At 36.8% G+C, this 17,958-nt stretch overlaps 2 protein-coding genes across 3 annotated transcripts; both read left to right on the forward strand.

Moving 5' to 3' along the window:
- Positions 1 to 1,157: 1,157 nt before the first annotated feature.
- On the forward strand, positions 1,158 to 2,276 carry LOC112098266 (sporozoite surface protein 2-like). Of its 2 annotated transcripts, XM_024184070.1 has the most exons (2): positions 1,159 to 2,179; positions 2,210 to 2,276. In XM_024184070.1, exons 1-2 carry the CDS (start codon positions 1,420 to 1,422, stop codon positions 2,248 to 2,250), a joined length of 801 nt encoding a protein of 266 aa, XP_024039838.1. In that variant the 5' UTR covers positions 1,159 to 1,419; the 3' UTR covers positions 2,251 to 2,276. The 2 variants fall into 2 exon arrangements, with proteins under 2 accessions (XP_024039830.1, XP_024039838.1); XM_024184062.1 differs by having other exon boundaries at positions 1,158 to 2,276.
- An 8,560-nt stretch (positions 2,277 to 10,836) lies between these two features.
- On the forward strand, positions 10,837 to 12,685 carry LOC18032514 (cytochrome P450 93A2). The gene is made up of 2 exons (XM_024188073.1): positions 10,837 to 11,757; positions 12,068 to 12,685. The coding sequence occupies exons 1-2, from the start codon at positions 10,837 to 10,839 to the stop codon at positions 12,683 to 12,685; spliced, it is 1,539 nt and encodes a 512-aa protein (XP_024043841.1).
- The last annotated feature ends 5,273 nt before the right edge of the window (positions 12,686 to 17,958 follow it).

Here is a 17,958-nt window from a genome sequence, read left to right on the forward strand (position 1 = left end):
CATTTTCTTATGATAAATATATAAGAAAATTATTATAAAATGATAAAAAAAATTATTATGAGGAAACTTGAATGATAAATAAAAATTATTATAAAATAAATAATAAAATATTTTTCTTGTAATTCTTGCATTTAATTTTAAAACATTATAAAATATTTATTAGAAGAAAATGTTTACAAAATAAAATAGTACAAGAAAAATTTTTATTAATAATTTTTTTGTTCACATCGAAACATATATTTCTTATTTTTAGTACTTATTTTTTATTCAGTTTCTATTCATATAATTTATTTAATTCATAATAAATATAAATAAAAGTGAATTTGAAAATATGGATAACATTGTAAACTAATACTATCAGAGAGTTTATAAAAACAGTAAAGGAGTAAATGATATATATTACATAAGAGGGAAAATTGGCAATCTCCCTTTCTTTTTTAAGCGAACTTGATGAGTGAGGAAAATCTTGTTAATTAAATAAAAAAGACATCTAAGTAGAGAATATTATGAACTTTATCCCTTAAAAGAACCATGTTATAAAAAGAATAGAAAAGAATACACAACGAATGCCATTGAACTTCAGAATCAATATTGGTGGAGCATGAAAATGAAAAGCTTTTACGAGGATTGGTGCTTGTGGTAGAATGCTAAATACAAAAGCATGAGCTTGTGTACCAGAGACATAATTCCACCAAAAGTGAGAGATCCAAATATAAAAATGCATGAGCCGCACTAATCCTACGAGAGAGTGATCAATTCTAGTTTTCGAATTTTGGGTATGATATAAAGCTGACAACAAATTTATGTACTTGTAGTAAACCTACTTGATAGTCAATACCATATCGTTCATTCAAATGCTTTTATTTAAAGAAATGAACTAATGGTATACCGTATACGTATATTTGTGAGAATTAAATATTAGAAAGTGGAAACATATCAATTGAGTTAACCCATGTACCCCTGTCTATAGAAATTTGTTGGGCTGTTAACATCTTTGTATTTTGTTGGGTAAGGGCGCCAATTGCGTACTCAAGACCAGTACCATTAATCTATCTCACGCTTCAAATTTCATGCCTCGTGATATGTTCTCACTTTCCCATATCCTTAAGGTTGCCTGAAAATTTAGCATTACTTTAATTTTATCATATTCTGACGCTTGGCTAAAGTAGACGCCATTGCCAATTCAGCTTTAATTAAATTCGGGTCATTTTCTCTTCAGCTCTCAGAACTTGGGCCAATTGAATTGGCTCAGCCAAAGCATTCATCCATTGATTCTTAAAGAGCATATCTGTGCACATTACATAACCACCTTCCTAACTAGAAAGTGAGGTGCTAATGTGCCATATTATCGGTGGAAATTGCTAGCTGTTACGCAAAAGTGCAGCAAAGATCATAGAAAGCTAGATCCATATCGAAGAAATGGAGAGAGTTATCAAGGTGTTGCTGATTCTGTTCAGCATTGTGGTAATGGACCTTGTGTCGGATGACGTCGTTGAAGCAAAACCGCTGCCTCCTGTTCCTACTAATAACCCTGGCACTCCAAAACCCCCAGATAATGCAGCCACTAATCCTACTAACCCTGGCACTCCGAAAAAACTCCCAGATAATGCTAATCCTACAAACCCTGGAACCCCAAAACCGCCCAATAATGTACTAGCTAAACCAACTATTCTTCCTCACCCTGGCACTCCGAAACCGCCAGATAACGTACCAGCTAAGCCAACTAATCCTCCACACCCTGGCACTCCAAAACCGCCGGATAATGTGCCTCCTAGGCAAACTAATCCTCCAAAGCCTGGCACTCCGAAACGGCCGGATAATGTGCCTTCTAAGCCAAATAATCCTCCAAACCCTGGCACTCCAAAACCGCCGGATAATGTTCCTGCTCAGCCAGCTAATCCTCCTAAGCCTGGCTCTCCAACACCACTGGAGAATGTTCCTGCTCAGCAAGCTAATCCTCCTAAGCCTGGTCCTCCGACACCACAGGAAAATGTTCCCGCTGCGCCAACTAAGCCTCCTGACGACGCTGGTGAAGAAGCTGAAGATGGTGAAGAAGCTGAAGCTGAAGAAGATGGTGGCGAGGAAGGCGAAGATGAAGAAGAAGAAGAAGATGTTGGTGAAGAAGCTGAAGCTGAAGCTGAAGAAGATGGCGGAGAAGAAGAAGAAGCTGAAGAAGATGGTGGCGAGGAAAGCGAAGCTGAAGAAGATGGTGGCGAGGAAAGCGAAGCTGAAGAAGATGGTGCCGAGTAAGAAAAGGGAGAAAAAAAAAAAGTTGTTGGGTAACACAATTAATCAATTACATGCTTTAGTCAGTTGTATGGTAAATAAGCCCATGGGCAACAATATAATCTATGTTATAGTCCTCTGTTTTTTAATTTGATTTCTTTGCCCTGTTCGATGTTTTATAATGGGGCAAGAGAATTATTGCTGTATCCTTGGCGAGATTATGCTTTTTGATCAATTAACTAGCTTTTGACATTCTCACAAACAAATTAATTAGATTTGATTTTAGAGATCTAGGATAATCAATTCATATGTGAAAAAAAAATGTTTTATATAGTATTTGCCAGTGTTATTTATTTGTTTTTACTATTTAACTAAGGATATACAAAATGGAGCATTAACACTCTATTGTAAATACAAATTCTAAGTGTCCTCCATTTAATGATAAATATATGTTAGAATTTTCATCCTCATCGAAGATGATCTGATCACTGAACACTAAACCGTATTATTCTTTTGGATTGTGGCATGCCCTGCATTTGATAATATGCGTACGATAGTTGGCAGCCACTGTTTTTTTTTTTTTGAATGAAAATGATCTTTTCATAAATCAAACAACACTGTTTAATACATTCAATATCTCGTCTGGAATATGATCCAGCCAGACAGCTGAAGTATTTGCTCCTACAGCAAGCTTTGCCAAGGAATGGGCACAAGTGTTACAGGTTCTTGGAATATGTCTGAACTTGACCTCTTTAAAGTCTCGTCGTTGCTCCTGGATGTCTGAAATCACCCAGCTTATACCTGTTCTACTGCCCTTGGTGTTGTTAAGTAAGTCCACAACTTCTTTGCAATCTGTCTCCATGATCAAAGCGGATAGAGAGAGTTCTTTTGCTACCTGCAAATCCCACTCCATCGCTTCAGCTTCTGCAAAACTCACTCCCTCCCTTAGTGGTACTTGCTTTGTGCCTGCCGCCACTATCTTGCCACTTGGGTCTTTTATAACAGCTCCCAATCCTGCTACTTGGTCTCTGTTATTTATTGCTGCATCCACATTAACCTTGAGGAAATTTCCAGGTGGGGGCTCCCACTTTTTCTGCACAATCCTTTTGACATTATGAATGTGAGATGCATCTGGTATTCGGGCTCTATGGTAGGCTTCTAGAAGTGATTCAGCTTTTGCTGCTGAGGCTCTTGGGTCTGACTTTTTTCCTTCGAAAATCCTTTTGTTTCTTGCAAACCATACTGCCCAACAGAAAGCTATTGTTTGCTCAGCCTCTGTTTTTCCCCAAGTGCTCCACACCTCATGGATGAATTCTAGAATATCCTGATTCTGGGCATTTGATATTTGGACTGAAGAAGTGGCATGATACGAGATTTTCCTAGCTGCTTTGCAATCCAAGAGTGCATGTCTGACTGTCTCCACCTCCCTGTTGCACCCCTGGCATATTGGATCTTTCAAGCATTTCCTTTTCCAAAGATTTTCAGCCGTTGGCAATAGATTCCTAGCTGCCCTCCACATAAAAATTTTCATTTTTTCTGGTAACTCCATAGACCATACAGCTTTCCATCTTTTAGAGTTTGATCCAGAGTTGCTAGGCTCGTCAGGGGCTTTGAGTTTAAGGGCTATCTGATAACCGCTTCTTACTGAGTATTCTCCATGCTTGTCATAATGCCACAACATCTCATCCACCTTTTGGCTTCTTGGGAGAGGAATTTTGAGAATAACCTCTGTATCTTCTTGCATAAAGTGTTGGTTTAGCTTTGCCACATTCCAGTTGTTTTCATTATCCATCAGCTCACCTACAGTTGTATAAATTGGTAAGGTTGGGGGGGAGATCGGTTTAAAGGTGTCCGGTCTTGGTATCCAATTGTCTTTATACACCAAAATGTTACTGCCATTTCCAATACGCCACCTCGCTCCTTTTTGAATCACTTGCCGACCCCATAAGATGCTTCTCCATATAAAGGATGGGTTGGAGCCAGGCTTTGCGTCTAAGAATGAGCAGCTTCTGAAGTATCTTGCCCTAAGAACTTTGGAAACCAGGGAGTTTGGGAATTGAATCAGCCGCCACCCTTGCTTTGCCACCATAGCTTGGTTAAAGCTTATGAAGTCTCGAAAACCCAATCCGCCCCTACTTTTTGCACAACTCAGTTTGTCCCATCGAGCCCAATGGATGCCCCGCTTGTCTTTTTTTGAACCCCACCAGAATTTTGCGATTTCACTCTGAATTTCCTCGCATAAGCCTTTAGGGAGCTTGAAGACACCCATGGCGTATGCAGGGACGGCTTGAGCAACAGCTTTTATAAGGATTTCTTTGCCTCCACTTGAAAACATTTTGTGCTGCCAATTATTAATCTTGCTTAAGACCTTTAGCTTGACTTCTCTAAAAAAGCTTGTCTTCTTCCTTCTTATCATTGATAGGAGTCCTAAATATTTTTCATATTTATACTGCACTATATTTTGTAGTTTGCATCTCATGGTGACTGAAGATCAGTCTGGCTCCAGGTTCATGGTTTCAGTTTTATCCACCAATAAGATTTGCGACACTGCTTAGATTTTAGGATAGTTTTGTGAATATGAAGTATTTTTATCGCAATCTTTGTAATTAAAAGCAGCTTTGGACAATTAATTCCTTGCAAATCCAACGAACCAAGTGTCAAAGCAAGATATATAACTTCAAAGATGTTGTGAAATCAACCCTTATGACTACTAGATTAATCACACCCCAAGACCTAACTCAAACTTAAAGACTCAGAAATCAAATTTAAGCTAAACAAGAACAAAGATCAGATCAATGAACACAGCCCAAAGAACCAAGAACAATCAAGAACTTAAGTGGTTCAGCACCTTGAGGGTGCCTACATCCACTGGAGAAAACAACTCAGGGAGCAACTTTATTAAGCTTCAAGGTTACAGAGATGAAAGCACACAATACAGAGATTACACACAAAGCTCTACTCTCACTATGGTTGCTATGTCTCTCTTCCCTTGATCACGCAAGATAACACCAGAACCAGCTCGTTTTTATACCAGTTGTCCAGGTGTAACAGATCCAGATTTTAACCAACCTGTCATGAGCTTCTCACGCGCTATTATAAAGCCTTTCTTAAACGACTGCTAGCATTGTCGTTTAAGCTTAAATAAGGCATGCATTAGACACGTGAGTATTAAAGGTCTTGTACGACATTGGCAATTTGTCAGCTCTGGTATCTTGCTTAGATGAAACGACACGTCACTCATCTTTACAACTTAAAACCAACAAGTTGTACTGACGAGTTTGAGTTCATTTCAACAATCTCCACCTTGAACTCAACACTCCCAGCTCCCTCATTTCACATTGTCTTCTCCACATCTGCGGCTTCTTAAAACTTGCAGATACCTGCTAAGTTCATGCAAAGGATGAACTTGGCAGTTGACACAACCTTGGTTAACATGTCAGTTGGATTTTCTTCAGTATGAATCTTCAACAACTTTACAGCTCCCCTTGACACCTCAAGCCTCACGAAATGCAACTTAACATCTATATGTTTTGTTTTCTCGTGATGGGATTGATTCTTTCTAAGATGTATAGCACTCTTAATGTCACTGTATACTGTTACAGACTATTGTTTTGCTCCCAACTCAGTTGTCACGCCTTTCAGCTAAATTGCTTATTTGAGAGCTTCTGCTGCTGCAGTATACTCAACCTCTGTTGTGGACAAAGCCACCACATTCTGTAATGTTGCTTTTCAGCTGACTGTGCAGCCTTCCAGAGTAAACAAATACCCAGTTTATGACCTCCTTTTATCAAGATCACCAGCAAAATCAGCATCCTCATAACCAATCAATGTGTGTCCACTTTTGTCTTCTCCACCATAAACCAAACCAACCTCCAGAGTCCTCTTCAGATACCTCATGATCCACTGAACAGCTCTCCAGTGTTCATATCCAGGATTTGTCATAAACCTGCTCACCAAACTCAGCATGTGAGATATCAGGTCTGGTGAGTACCATGGCATACATGAGCTACCTACTGCACTGGAGTAGGGTATGCAAGCCATTTTCTATTGTTCTGCTTCAGTTTGAGGACACTGAGCAGTAGACAACTTGAAGTGGCTCGCCAATGGTGTCTGTACTTGCTTAGCATCATTCATTCCAAATCTCACCAGAACCTTCTGAATGTAGCTCTGTTAAGTTAAGAACAAACTCTGCTTGCTCCTGTTTCTGATGATATCCATTCCCAGAATTCTCTTAGCTTCTCCAAGCTCCTTCATTTCAAATTCTCTGCTCAAAAGCCTTTTTAAATGATTGATCTCTTCCCTGTCATGGCATACAATTAGCATGTCATCTATATACAGCAGAAGATATATCATTCCCCCTCCTCTTGTCTCTTTGAAGTACACACAGCAATCATAGCTGCACATGTTGAAGGCATGTGTTATCATGAAGTTATCAAACTTCAGATACCATTGCCTAGGTGATTACTTTAACCCATACAGAGACTTTTTAAGTAAGCAAACACAATCTTCTTTACTATATGTCACATACCATTTAGGCTGCTGCATTACAATTTCCTCTTGTAATTCACCATGCAGGAAGGCTGTTTTTACATCCATCTGCTCAAGGTACATGTTTTGGACAGCCACAAGTGCAAGAATAATTCTGATGGAAGCATGTCTCACCACAGGAGAAAATACTTCAGTGAAGTCAATTCCCTCCTTTTGTGTGAAGCCCCTTGCCACCAGTCTAGCCTTAAATCTTCTAGGTTCAGCTCCAGGTATACCATCTTTAATCTTGAAGATCCATTTACAGCTTACTGTTTTCCTCTTAGCTGGTTTTTCAATCAATTTCCAGGTCTTGTTTTTTATCAGGGATGCCATCTTTTCATCAATTGCCCTCTTCCATTCCAGCTTGTTTTTGCCTGTGATAGCTTCTTGATAAGTCCAAGGTTCTTGAGCAGCATTCAAAGCATATGCAATCAGATCAGCCACTACATATATTTTAGGTGGTCTTATTGTCCTTCTCTTTCTGTCTCTTGCCAACTGATAAGTGTCCTCCTCACTTTCTGCTGATTCATGTTTAACACCAGCTTGAGGTTCTGTTTCAGTACCCTCAGTTTCAAGCTCAAGTTCTTTCAAGTTTTAAGGCTCCACCTGACACTTCACTTTCTCAGTCTCAGTACCTGATTCTGTGTTGTTAACAGGGCTCATTTGTTTATTCAATAATTCTTCTTCATGGAATCTTACATCTCTGCTTATGATGCACTGTGGTGGCTTTGAGTCAACACACCACAATCTATAGCCTTTGACACCCTCTGGATACCCCAGAAACCTGCATTTTAATGCTCTTGGTTCCAGCTTACCCTGTTTCACATGAGCATATGTTGTGCAGCAAAAAATTCTGAGTTTTGCATATTCAGCCATTCTTTCTGACCAAAGTTCCATTGGTGTTTTACAATCTATAGCAGTTGATGGGTTCCTGTTGACTAGGTAGCATGTTGTGTTTAAAGCTTTTGCCCAAAGGGTTTTTGGGAGCTTAGAATAGATTAGCATGCACCTTACCTTCTCCACCAAGGTCCTGTTTATCCTCTCAGCGAGACCATTTTGTTGAGGAGTATAGGTGACTGTTTTGTGCCTCTGAATACTATTCTTTTCACAGAATTCTTCAAACAGCTTGTTGCAGTACTCCAACCCATTATCTGTCCTAAGAGTTTTCACCTTCAAACCTGTTTGGTTCTCAACAAAAAACTTTCAGTTCTTAAATTTTTTCAGAACCTCATCTTTACTTTTGAGTGCAAAGACCCAAACCATCCTTGAAAAATCATCTATAAAAGTCAGAAAATATCTACACCCACTAAGTGAATTCACTTGTACAGGCCCCCACAAATCAGAGTGTATGTATCCAAGTTTATCTTTGGTGGAATGAGCTGCAGTCTCAAACCTTAACCTGGAGGATTTTCCTAGAATACATTCCTCACAGAACCCCAAAGCTCCTATCTGATCATCCCCAAACACTCTTTGTTTTTGTAACTCTCTCAAACCTCTTTCACTCATATGCCCCATCCTCAAATGCCACAACATTGATATGTTCCCTCTATTATCAGTTACACTTTCCTCCCCAACAACAGTATGTCCATCCATCATATACAGGCCATTTTGTTTAATACCTTTCATGATTACCATTTAGCCTTTAATTACCCTCAATACACCTTTCTCAGCCTTAATAACACAACATATTTGATCTAGCATGCCAATTGAAATTAGGTTTCTTTTAAGATCAGGAACAAACCTTGCTTGTGTCAATTCCCTTATCACACCATCAAACATTCTAAGGCTAACAATCCTAATACCAACCACCTTACACATTGAGTTATTACCTATTAAAACCATACCTCCATCACATGGCTGATATGTTGTAAAATAGCTTATATTTGGACACATGTGAAAGGTACAACCTGAGTCAAGGACCCACTGACCTTGAGGTTTCTGACTTGTGGCAATGAGTACTCCAGCTGTTTCAAAGTTACATTCTTCTTCTGTGGCTATGGCTGCATTTCCTGTTCTTTCTTTGGTTTCTTAATTCTTGTTCTTCCTTTCAGGGCAATCTCTTTTGAAATGCCCTTCTTTATGGCAATGGAAACACTTCAAATTTTTCTGTGTAGACTTTGATCTGTCTTGCTTCTTTCCTTTGCTTTCTCTCTTCTCAGGTCTGCCTCTAGCCATCAGTCCCTCACTTGATTCACTTTCTGGATTATCTTGCTTATCTTTCAGCTTCTTGGTGCCAATAGCAGATTTAACCTCTTCTAAGGAGAGTGTTTACCTCCCATACAGCAGTGCATTCACAAAGCGTTCGTAAGAATTTGGTAAAGAACTGATTAGTAGCAAAGCTTTGCTCTCATCATTCAGTCCTTCTTCAATAGTCTCCAGTTCATCACAAACCTTATTGAACTCATCTATATGCACATTTAATTATGCCCCTTCAATCATCTTCAGTGAGAACATCTTCTTTTTTATGTAAAGTCTATTTGCCAAAGACTTTGTCATATACAGATTTTCCAACTTGGCCCATAAACCAGCAACAGTTTTTTCTTTAGCCACTTCTCGAATTACAGAGTCACCAAGACTCAGAATGATTGTGCTTCTGGCTTTCTTGTCAATCTCTGCTACTTGTTCTGGGGTTTTAGATGATGAAGTCTCACCTCCTTCAATCTTAGTGATTGGATCATGGCTTCTCCCAGACCTTGAGTAATTAACAAAGCCTCCATCTTGATCTTCCACATATTGAAATCATTCTGCCCCGTAAACTTCTCAAGATCCACTTTTGAACCCATTCTTAAATCTTTGAAATCATATTTAAAGCTCTGATACCAATTGTTATGAAATCAACCCTTATGACTACTAGATTAATCACACCCCAAGACCTAACTCAGACTTAAAGACTCAGGAATCAAACTTAAGCTAAACAAGAACAAAGATCATATCAATGAACACAGCCCAAAAAACCAAGAACAGTCAAGAACTTAAGTGGTTCAGCACCTTTGAGGGTGCCTACATCCACTGGAGAAAACAACTCAAGGAGCAACTTTATTAAGCATCAAGGTTACAGAGATGAAAGCACACAAAACAGAGATTACACACAAAGCTCTACTCTCACTATGGTTGCTATATCTCTCTTCCCTTGATCACGCAAGATAACACCAGAACCATCTCGTTTATATACCAGTTGTGCAGGTGTAACAGATCCAGATTTTCCCTCCAAATCTAACAACCTTTTAACCAACCTGTCACGAGCTTCTCACGTGCTATTATAAAGCCTTCCTTAAACGACTGCTAGCATTGTCGTTTAAGCTTAAATAAGGCATGCATTATACATGTGAGTATTAAAGGTCTTGTACGACATTGGCAATTTGTCAGCTCTGGTATCTTGCTTAGATGAAACGACACGTCACTCATCTTTACAACTTAAAACCGACAAGTTGTACTGACGAGTTTGAGTTCATTTCAACAAAAGACATAATGGAAAATAGCCGAAAGTAACTAAAAAGTAACAGTAATACTCATGGAAGTTGATCGATGAATATACAGATCAAAGGTGCAAAATTAAATTTTTTTTACCATTCTTAATTTGATGATGAATGTATTGAAGGAGAGATCCTGATCCTTAAAAGCTTTTGTTTTTGAGTTTCTTTCACCAAACAACAATGACTTAGCTGGAAAAAAAAAACCTTAAATAAAATAACTTCTTATGTCATAAGTCTCTTATTACCTTATTCATTTCAAAGTTCAAACAAATATAAAATTTCTTGATTTCAACAAATTGTCATCACTCTCATCATGAGGAAAATGATGCATGTTGCATACGACATGGGCGAAGCAAAAATAATATTATCAAAAGAGACCTCGAAAGGAGCACAAAATTTGAAAAATGAATAGGTACGTGATCAATGATGTGGATTAAAACTTAGCTATTTATAAATTGTTTTCATATTTCACGATGAGAAAGGAGCTATCATGCAGTACGTAGAGCCATTTACTATAGGTGCTATTTAGGATTCCTTTTCTGAAGATGAAGCAAAAACCAAACCAAGACGAACATTTGCTAATTGCTTGAACCTCTTAAAGCTCCAATCCATGGCATCTAGATTTGAACTTAGAGAATACTGCTATCTCTTCAGCATATGGGTAATATCAACCCTTGTGGTGCGTTTCATCATAAGAATTTTCACAAATAATTCCACCAAGTCTCGGCCACCGCCCAGCCCACCGGCTCTACCCTTCATCGGTCACTTACATTTACTAAGCTCAACATTACCAAAGTCCCTTCAAACCCTAGCCAAACGCTGTGGTCCTCTTATGAAGATACGTATGGGGGACACAGCTTTTGTCATTGTCTCGGATGCTAGCACGGCTGAAAAAGTCTTGAAAGTCCATGATGTTAATTTTGCTTCTAAGTTTGAGCCTGGTCCTGCACAATATCTCGTGTATAGAGGATCAAGCTTTGTTAATTCCCCTTATGGACCATATTGGCGGTTCATGAAGAAGCTATGCATTACTAAGCTGTTTGCCGGGTCACAACTTGATCGGTTCACTTATATCAGAGAGCAAGAGAGGATGAAGCTAATTAAATTTCTACTGCAAAGATCTGTAGAAGGAGAGTCATGTAACTTGAGTTTGGAACTGGAGGCCTTGACAAATCGTATGATTTATCGGATGGCTATGGGAAAAAGATGCACATCACAAGCATATTCTGATCAAGCTGTGGAGATTAGGAGACTAATTAGGGACATTATGGAGTGTGGGGCAAAGTTTTCTCTCATTGAGGTATATGGTCCATTGAAGAATTTGGACCTATTTGGAAATGGGAAAAGAATTAAAGATGCATTTTTACGGTATGATCAGAAATTAGATCAGATTATTCAGGAGTATGAGGATAATCGGATGAACATAAGTGAACAGGAAGAGAAAGATGTGATGGATATATTGCTGGACACATATAATGACACAAATGCTGAAATCAAGCTGACCAAAGATCATATCAAATATTTCTTCATGGTGAGTTTCATTGCAATTTCATGCTAAAACATTAAGATTTAAAAAAGTAAAAACTTGTTCACAAAATAGGAATATTGTTGTTTGGTTGGAAGATTTTCCTCTTCATTTCTGAAGAAAAAGATTTAATTGAAATTTAACTCAATTTCTTTTTTTAAATTTAGGCCGCCTTAGTTTTACAATATTCTCAGGAAGTTTCTAGTTTCTTCATTTGGCCCCGAAAGAGGCAATAAATCTTGGTTCGACCACTGCCGGCGCCCTTTTGCAATACCTCTAATTCTTTCTTATCCTTCTATTGTTTATGCATGTCAAGGAAATATTAATGGCAGCCGTTGATACTACAGCAACGACCTTGCAATCAGCTATGGCAGAGCTCATCAACCGTCCTCAAATATTCAAGAAACTGAGGAAGGAGATTCATACAGTGGTGGGATCAGATAGGCTGATCAAAGAATCAGACGTCCCAAGTCTCCCATACTTACAGGCAGTCCTTAAAGAAACCCTAAGACTACATCCTCCAGGACCCATGCACCGTAGAACATGCACCGTGGATTGCAAGCTCAACGGCTATGACATAAAGGCCGGGACTAAATTCTTTGTGAATGTCTACGCAATCATGCGTGATCCAAACGAATGGAATGATCCTGATAAGTTCTTGCCTGAGAGATTTTTGGAGCCTGATTACCGACTGATCGATTTCAAGGGCCAAGATTTTCGTTACCTTCCATTTGGCAGCGGAAGAAGAGCATGCTTAGGCTCATCACATGCTTCATTTGTGATGCACGCCACGGTGGGATCTTTGGTTCAATGCTTTGATTGGAAACTCAAAGATGAAAACGAGGCTGGTATTGATATTGTCACGGGATACACAGGAGCTTTGGCGCGTCCTCTTGTTTGTTACCCTATCATACGTTTTGATCCTTTTAATTAGATGCATGATGTAAAGAAGTGATCAATTTCAGTAGATGTTTGAGTCTTTGAGTGTATTACTCTAATTTGGAACGTTTATTGAAATATTACTACAACAGTTGATAGCATTTGAAGGAAATCTTTGCTAGGTTCTCCATGCCTTGATACATCACAAAGAATTTAGTGCACGGTATGTGTGAAGATTTTAAATCTTGAAATCTTTCCTTAGGTAGGGACTAAATTCTTTGAAGGAAATCCTTGAAATCTTTACATATTCCTTATATAGGCAGGGACTCAATTCTTGAGTTGACAAAGTTTAATTTTTCCTTCATTTTTTCCAATCTTGAATTAAATTCTTTTTGAAGATGCTTTATCCAGTGTAAGATTTGCAAAAATTAAGAAAAATTTAACTATGTCAACTCAGATAGAAAAATCTTCCTATGGAGTCCCTTCCCAGAATCTTCTCCCAAAATCATGACTTGATACCTTATTCTTCTGTTTTATGTGTGTGGAAGTCATCATCATTTTTATTTACTTTTCATTTTTAAATTTTTGAATGGAACTTCAAATTTGATACACTAATTAAGACAGATCTCGACAGATATTAAGCTGAACTTCACTTCTTGCACGAATGCATGTTGAGTTAACTGTCCTATATAATATAATATTATTAAAAAATTAGTCTCAATCTAATTATTTCATTGTTTTAATTTGTTTATTAATACATATGAGCCTTATATACGGAAACATAAATAAATGAGAAAAATTTAAGCCTCTTGCATCATCAAAAACTAAGTTCTAAATTCATAAACAAGTCCTTTAAAGAAATCATTATTGAGAGATATGTATCTTCATAATCATTCTCAGGTACCGATGTCTATTTTTTTTTTTTTAAATGTGGATGTTTTACAATGTTGTAAACTAAAAAATCATTTTACAATATTGTAAAAGCTTTTTATAACATTATAAAATCTTGAATTTGTATTTTAAAAGACGCGGACACCACACTAAAAAATGACTTATTATTTCGATAACAAATTGTTGAACTAATTATTTTAATAAAACTTATTGTCATAGTTATAACATTATTATATGTCATAATCATATTACCATATAAATAATGCCTTTGCGTAAGGATTTGCAATGTTTAGAATTCAATCAATTATAAAATAATCTGAGGAGAAGAAGAAGCTTTCGTTAGACATTTCACTAATTAATCTGCATTTTTTAGCTTCTTCTATGTCATGGACCACATCACAAACTCCTTGATGAGATTGGCTACCTATAAATAAAATTCAATTAAGAAGTCAGAAGGAAAATAATTGAAGCATAAAAGATAAAACATTTGTATTATATATTTTTAAGCTGTTTATGCAAATCCACGAGCTTGTAAACAAATGCACGCCCCTTTTCATCGTACAACAAGCTTCTACTTTTTATTCGCAACTTGCAACGTATAAAAAAATTAAATTTTTGGAAATTTGTCCATGTCAATATCAATATCAAATTACGTATTTTTAAAATCTTAATGATTGTATTCATATATATGATTGCCTCGTAATTATGATAGACGGTAGAAATTGATTGATAGAAATTAAGAGTTGATGATGTCATTGTAAGATAGATGATTGACGAATTTTTTTTAAAAATTGATGTAAAATGGAAAGAAAAATAATTAGCCAAACCTTGCTGGCTGGGACATCTTTTCATCCGGGTTCCATTGTCCTCTCTCAAGTCTTGTCTGCAATAATTGGATGCCCAATAGTATTCGTGTCATCATCCACAAAAGAAAATATGAATATTCAAAAAATTGAATGAAGAAAGAGCACCAAAGAGCTGAATATTTTACTTAACGTACATGTATATTGAGGTGGCGTTTGTTTTTTTTTTTTTTCTAAAATCTGAATAAACATGAATTAGTCTAAATTCTGAATAGATCCGAATGTCTAAATCTGAATAATATATTTATTTTTTTATCTGAATCTCGAAAAATAATTATTAAGTTGTTGTTTTTTTCAACTTAAAAAATAAAAAATATGTACTTTACATTTGTATCCTTATTAAATTTGAATGTCAAATAAATAATATATTAAATACCACAATATTTTAACATTTATAAGTAAAACTATATTCAAGTGAATATATAATGATTTTGAAATTTTAATATATAAAATACCATAAATTTTAAATTTTATCGTATATAATATAAGACAAAAAATCTAATAAGATGCTTGAAACAGTTGATTTGCCATTTCATCTCAAAGTTGTTGCATTTAATTTTGATCTTCAATACTTGAGGAGTTGATACCAAAGTGAGGAGGGATTCCATAACGGCTAAAAAATAATGATGAGATTATTATGTGAGTTAAATGTCTATGGGTGAGTTTTGGGATAGACATGAAAAATAAATTATAAAGTATGGATATTTTTTACATTAGAAAGTAATTGACTTAATTCAAATGTCTCCATTAAGTAAAAAAATCAAAAAAATTGGCTTATTTTATTAAGTTAAAATTATCTAAAAAATCCTATTAAGTTATAAAAATAAACACCTCTAATTAACTTAATTAATTAAGTTAAGTCACTTTAAGTTATTAAGTTAAAAAACAAACGTCACCTGAGTCTCTATTTATTTATTTTGTTTATTACTAGAGAAAAAATTATCCAAACGACAGCATCACCCAGGATCTTGTTGAACATATATATGTATTGCACATGAGTTGGGCCAATGTATACTCAAGTGACTCGTTGAACCAGTACAAGTATCCAACTTGATTCCCATTAACAACATAAAAATACTGCAACGTGATTATCCAAATCCAATGGGTGCATGTGAGGACTGAGGAAACAAAGGTAAAGTACCCCACACAGTTGGGCTAGTTGAGACTTGAGAGGGGCCCAAAATGAGCTTCAACTAAATGGGGGCTTAGATATTTCTCACAAGTGGGTGCACGTGAATTCTGAAAGTATGGTACCAGTAGCACTGTGCCCTAGATCCTTGGCAGCTTCAGGCTTTAGGGTACCAGTAGCACTCTGACAAGTTGAAACCAAGCTAAGCCATCCTTACATGCTTCCTTCCCCTCCACTTCAACTCAAGCGCATTTGTCCTATGGATCCCCCTAAGTTACAATTTTCGTAACTTACAGCCTGCGATTTGACTAACTAGCCAATAAAAATCTGCCACATGGATAAAAAAGAGAGAAAGCATAACTGGTTGAAACGGTTGCAGACCGGGTTGACTGAAAAAGTCAAGCCAAATGATCGACTGTTGCAGGTGGTTGCAATCGATTAAACAACTTCGTTTCACAATTGAATCCCTCACCTCTTAAAATAAAAAATAAAAAACATTGACGAAGAGAAGCTGAAGCTGCATCTCCTCCAACCAACATCCTACTGAAAGTCCACCACCAAGAGAAGCCGAAGCTGCATCTCCTCCAACGACCATCCTACTCAAAATCCACCATCGAATTTTCTACAAACTAGGCTTCAATTAATGCAAATGGACTTGCAAATCAAAGTGGCGCACGCTGTTCACTTCTTGAATGACAAGACCAAATCATGTAACCGGTTGGCAGCAAATTAGTGGCTCATTTAGTTTCGACAAACCAACGCTGCTTGGGAGGTCGCAACCTCTATCCTCTCCTCCGATCTCCAGTTGTTGCTAGCCAATTTCAAAGCCGAGTTCTTGGCTACTCAAATTCTTAAGAGAAACATAAATTTCTAGGGTTTTAATTCTAGTTTTATGATAAATTGCTGAGTATAATTTGATTTTCTTGCATTTGGTAATCAATCAATTACCGATACATGTAATTTACTGGAAATTTGCAATTCTCTGCAGGCAGCTGATCAACAACAGTAATGGCCTCTTTAATTTCTATATTCATTCTTCCTTAATTTTCTCATGGTTTGGAGATCTATAGAATTGGTTAATTAGATCAAATCCCATCTCTTATTTCGTCAAACATTTACCAAATTTCTATTCTCCTCCACAATCCCTAAATCATTCCCTCTCTCCATTTCTTAGTGATTTTTGCCTTCTCAAACGATGATGAAAGGTGAAACATTTTGGTCGGTTGCCCATAAGTTATTCCTAACCAATTCAGCCGGTTTCCCTTTTGTTATTACTGCTGCATAAATTAAACGTCAACCGTTGGATTGAAATTGAAGATATTTAATTGTTGATATTAATCAGACTGTAAGATACATTAAACGCAACTTAGGGATTGCCTTGTCCTATATAAAATTACGTCCAAATGGGATATAACTAATGATATATAAATAAAACTACTTAAATACTTGGAAGAGCCATGTAATAAGATTTTAGTTAAGATTTCTTCTTCTAAAACTTTGTAACCTTTTCCATCAGAATTTTTAAATAAAGAAGTCAGTCCATTAACAACAGAATCAGGATTTTGATTTCACGGGAGAGATAATGTTAAGTTGTTAAATTTGCAAATCTTAAGAGACTGAAAAACAGATAAAATTTTAATCAAAACCCTAACCCTACCTGAGATTTTTTTTAAATTAATAAGAATTTCATTTATGCGAGACAGGCAAAAAGAGGAGACCCTTTTTCTCCTCTTCTTTATATTAATAAGTCAAATTAACGCCGGACATTTTCTTAAGATGGAAAGAACATTAGTGGGGATTGATTTGATGTTATGGAAATGGCGCTGTACACGTACGAATTTGGATGACGACGACGGCAGAAATGCAAAAGCAGCAGTGAAATTGTGGTCCAGAAAAAATACATAATACACATTTAAAAAAAAATTCTCTGATATTTTTGAATTGCAAAGCAGTTAAATCCGGTACGTGCACTAAAAAAATAAATAAAATAAATAAAGTCCCACCACAGAAAAGATGATCATGAACGGATGTACACGTGGCAAGATCAGGTCACTTGCACAACTGGATCAGATCCATGAATCACCATTGGAACAAAAAAAAAAAAAATTCTTGTTCAAAGTCAAAAAGTTTAGTAATGTGCCACTCACTATGGGTAGAAGAAGGGCACAAGCACAACAAAAAGTAAGGCCTTTTGGCAACTTCCAACCAAACCAACAATAATGCCGAAAAAAGAGAGAGGTGAGGAGGTGGTAATTGCTCCGTGTTGCCACGTGTCCCGGGTGTTATTGGCCGGTTAAATCTGCCGCCACTAAAACTTGCCGGACGGGGACCTCTACTGTGCACTCTTTCCTTTTCCATGTGTTTCCCCATAAAATATGTCCTTGATGTGTTCAAGTAGAAAATGGGAAAATTTCTGCAACTGAGAATATTTCAAATTTGTTTCAC

Source organism: Citrus clementina, unplaced genomic scaffold, assembly GCF_000493195.1.
Source record: "Citrus clementina cultivar Clemenules unplaced genomic scaffold, Citrus_clementina_v1.0 scaffold_9, whole genome shotgun sequence".
Lineage (NCBI taxonomy): Eukaryota > Viridiplantae > Streptophyta > Magnoliopsida > Sapindales > Rutaceae > Citrus > Citrus x clementina.

What these genes read in the sequence shown, in the direction of transcription:
- LOC112098266 (XM_024184062.1), top strand. Translation starts at nt 1,420, where the DNA reads ATGGAGAGAGTTATCAAGGTGTTGCTGATTCTGTTCAGCATTGTGGTA.
- LOC18032514 (XM_024188073.1), top strand. Translation starts at nt 10,837, where the DNA reads ATGGCATCTAGATTTGAACTTAGAGAATACTGCTATCTCTTCAGCATA. An exon ending in ATATCAAATATTTCTTCATG is followed by an intron (nt 11,758 to 12,067) that starts GTGAGTTTCATT and finishes ATGCATGTCAAG; the next exon opens with GAAATATTAATGGCAGCCGT.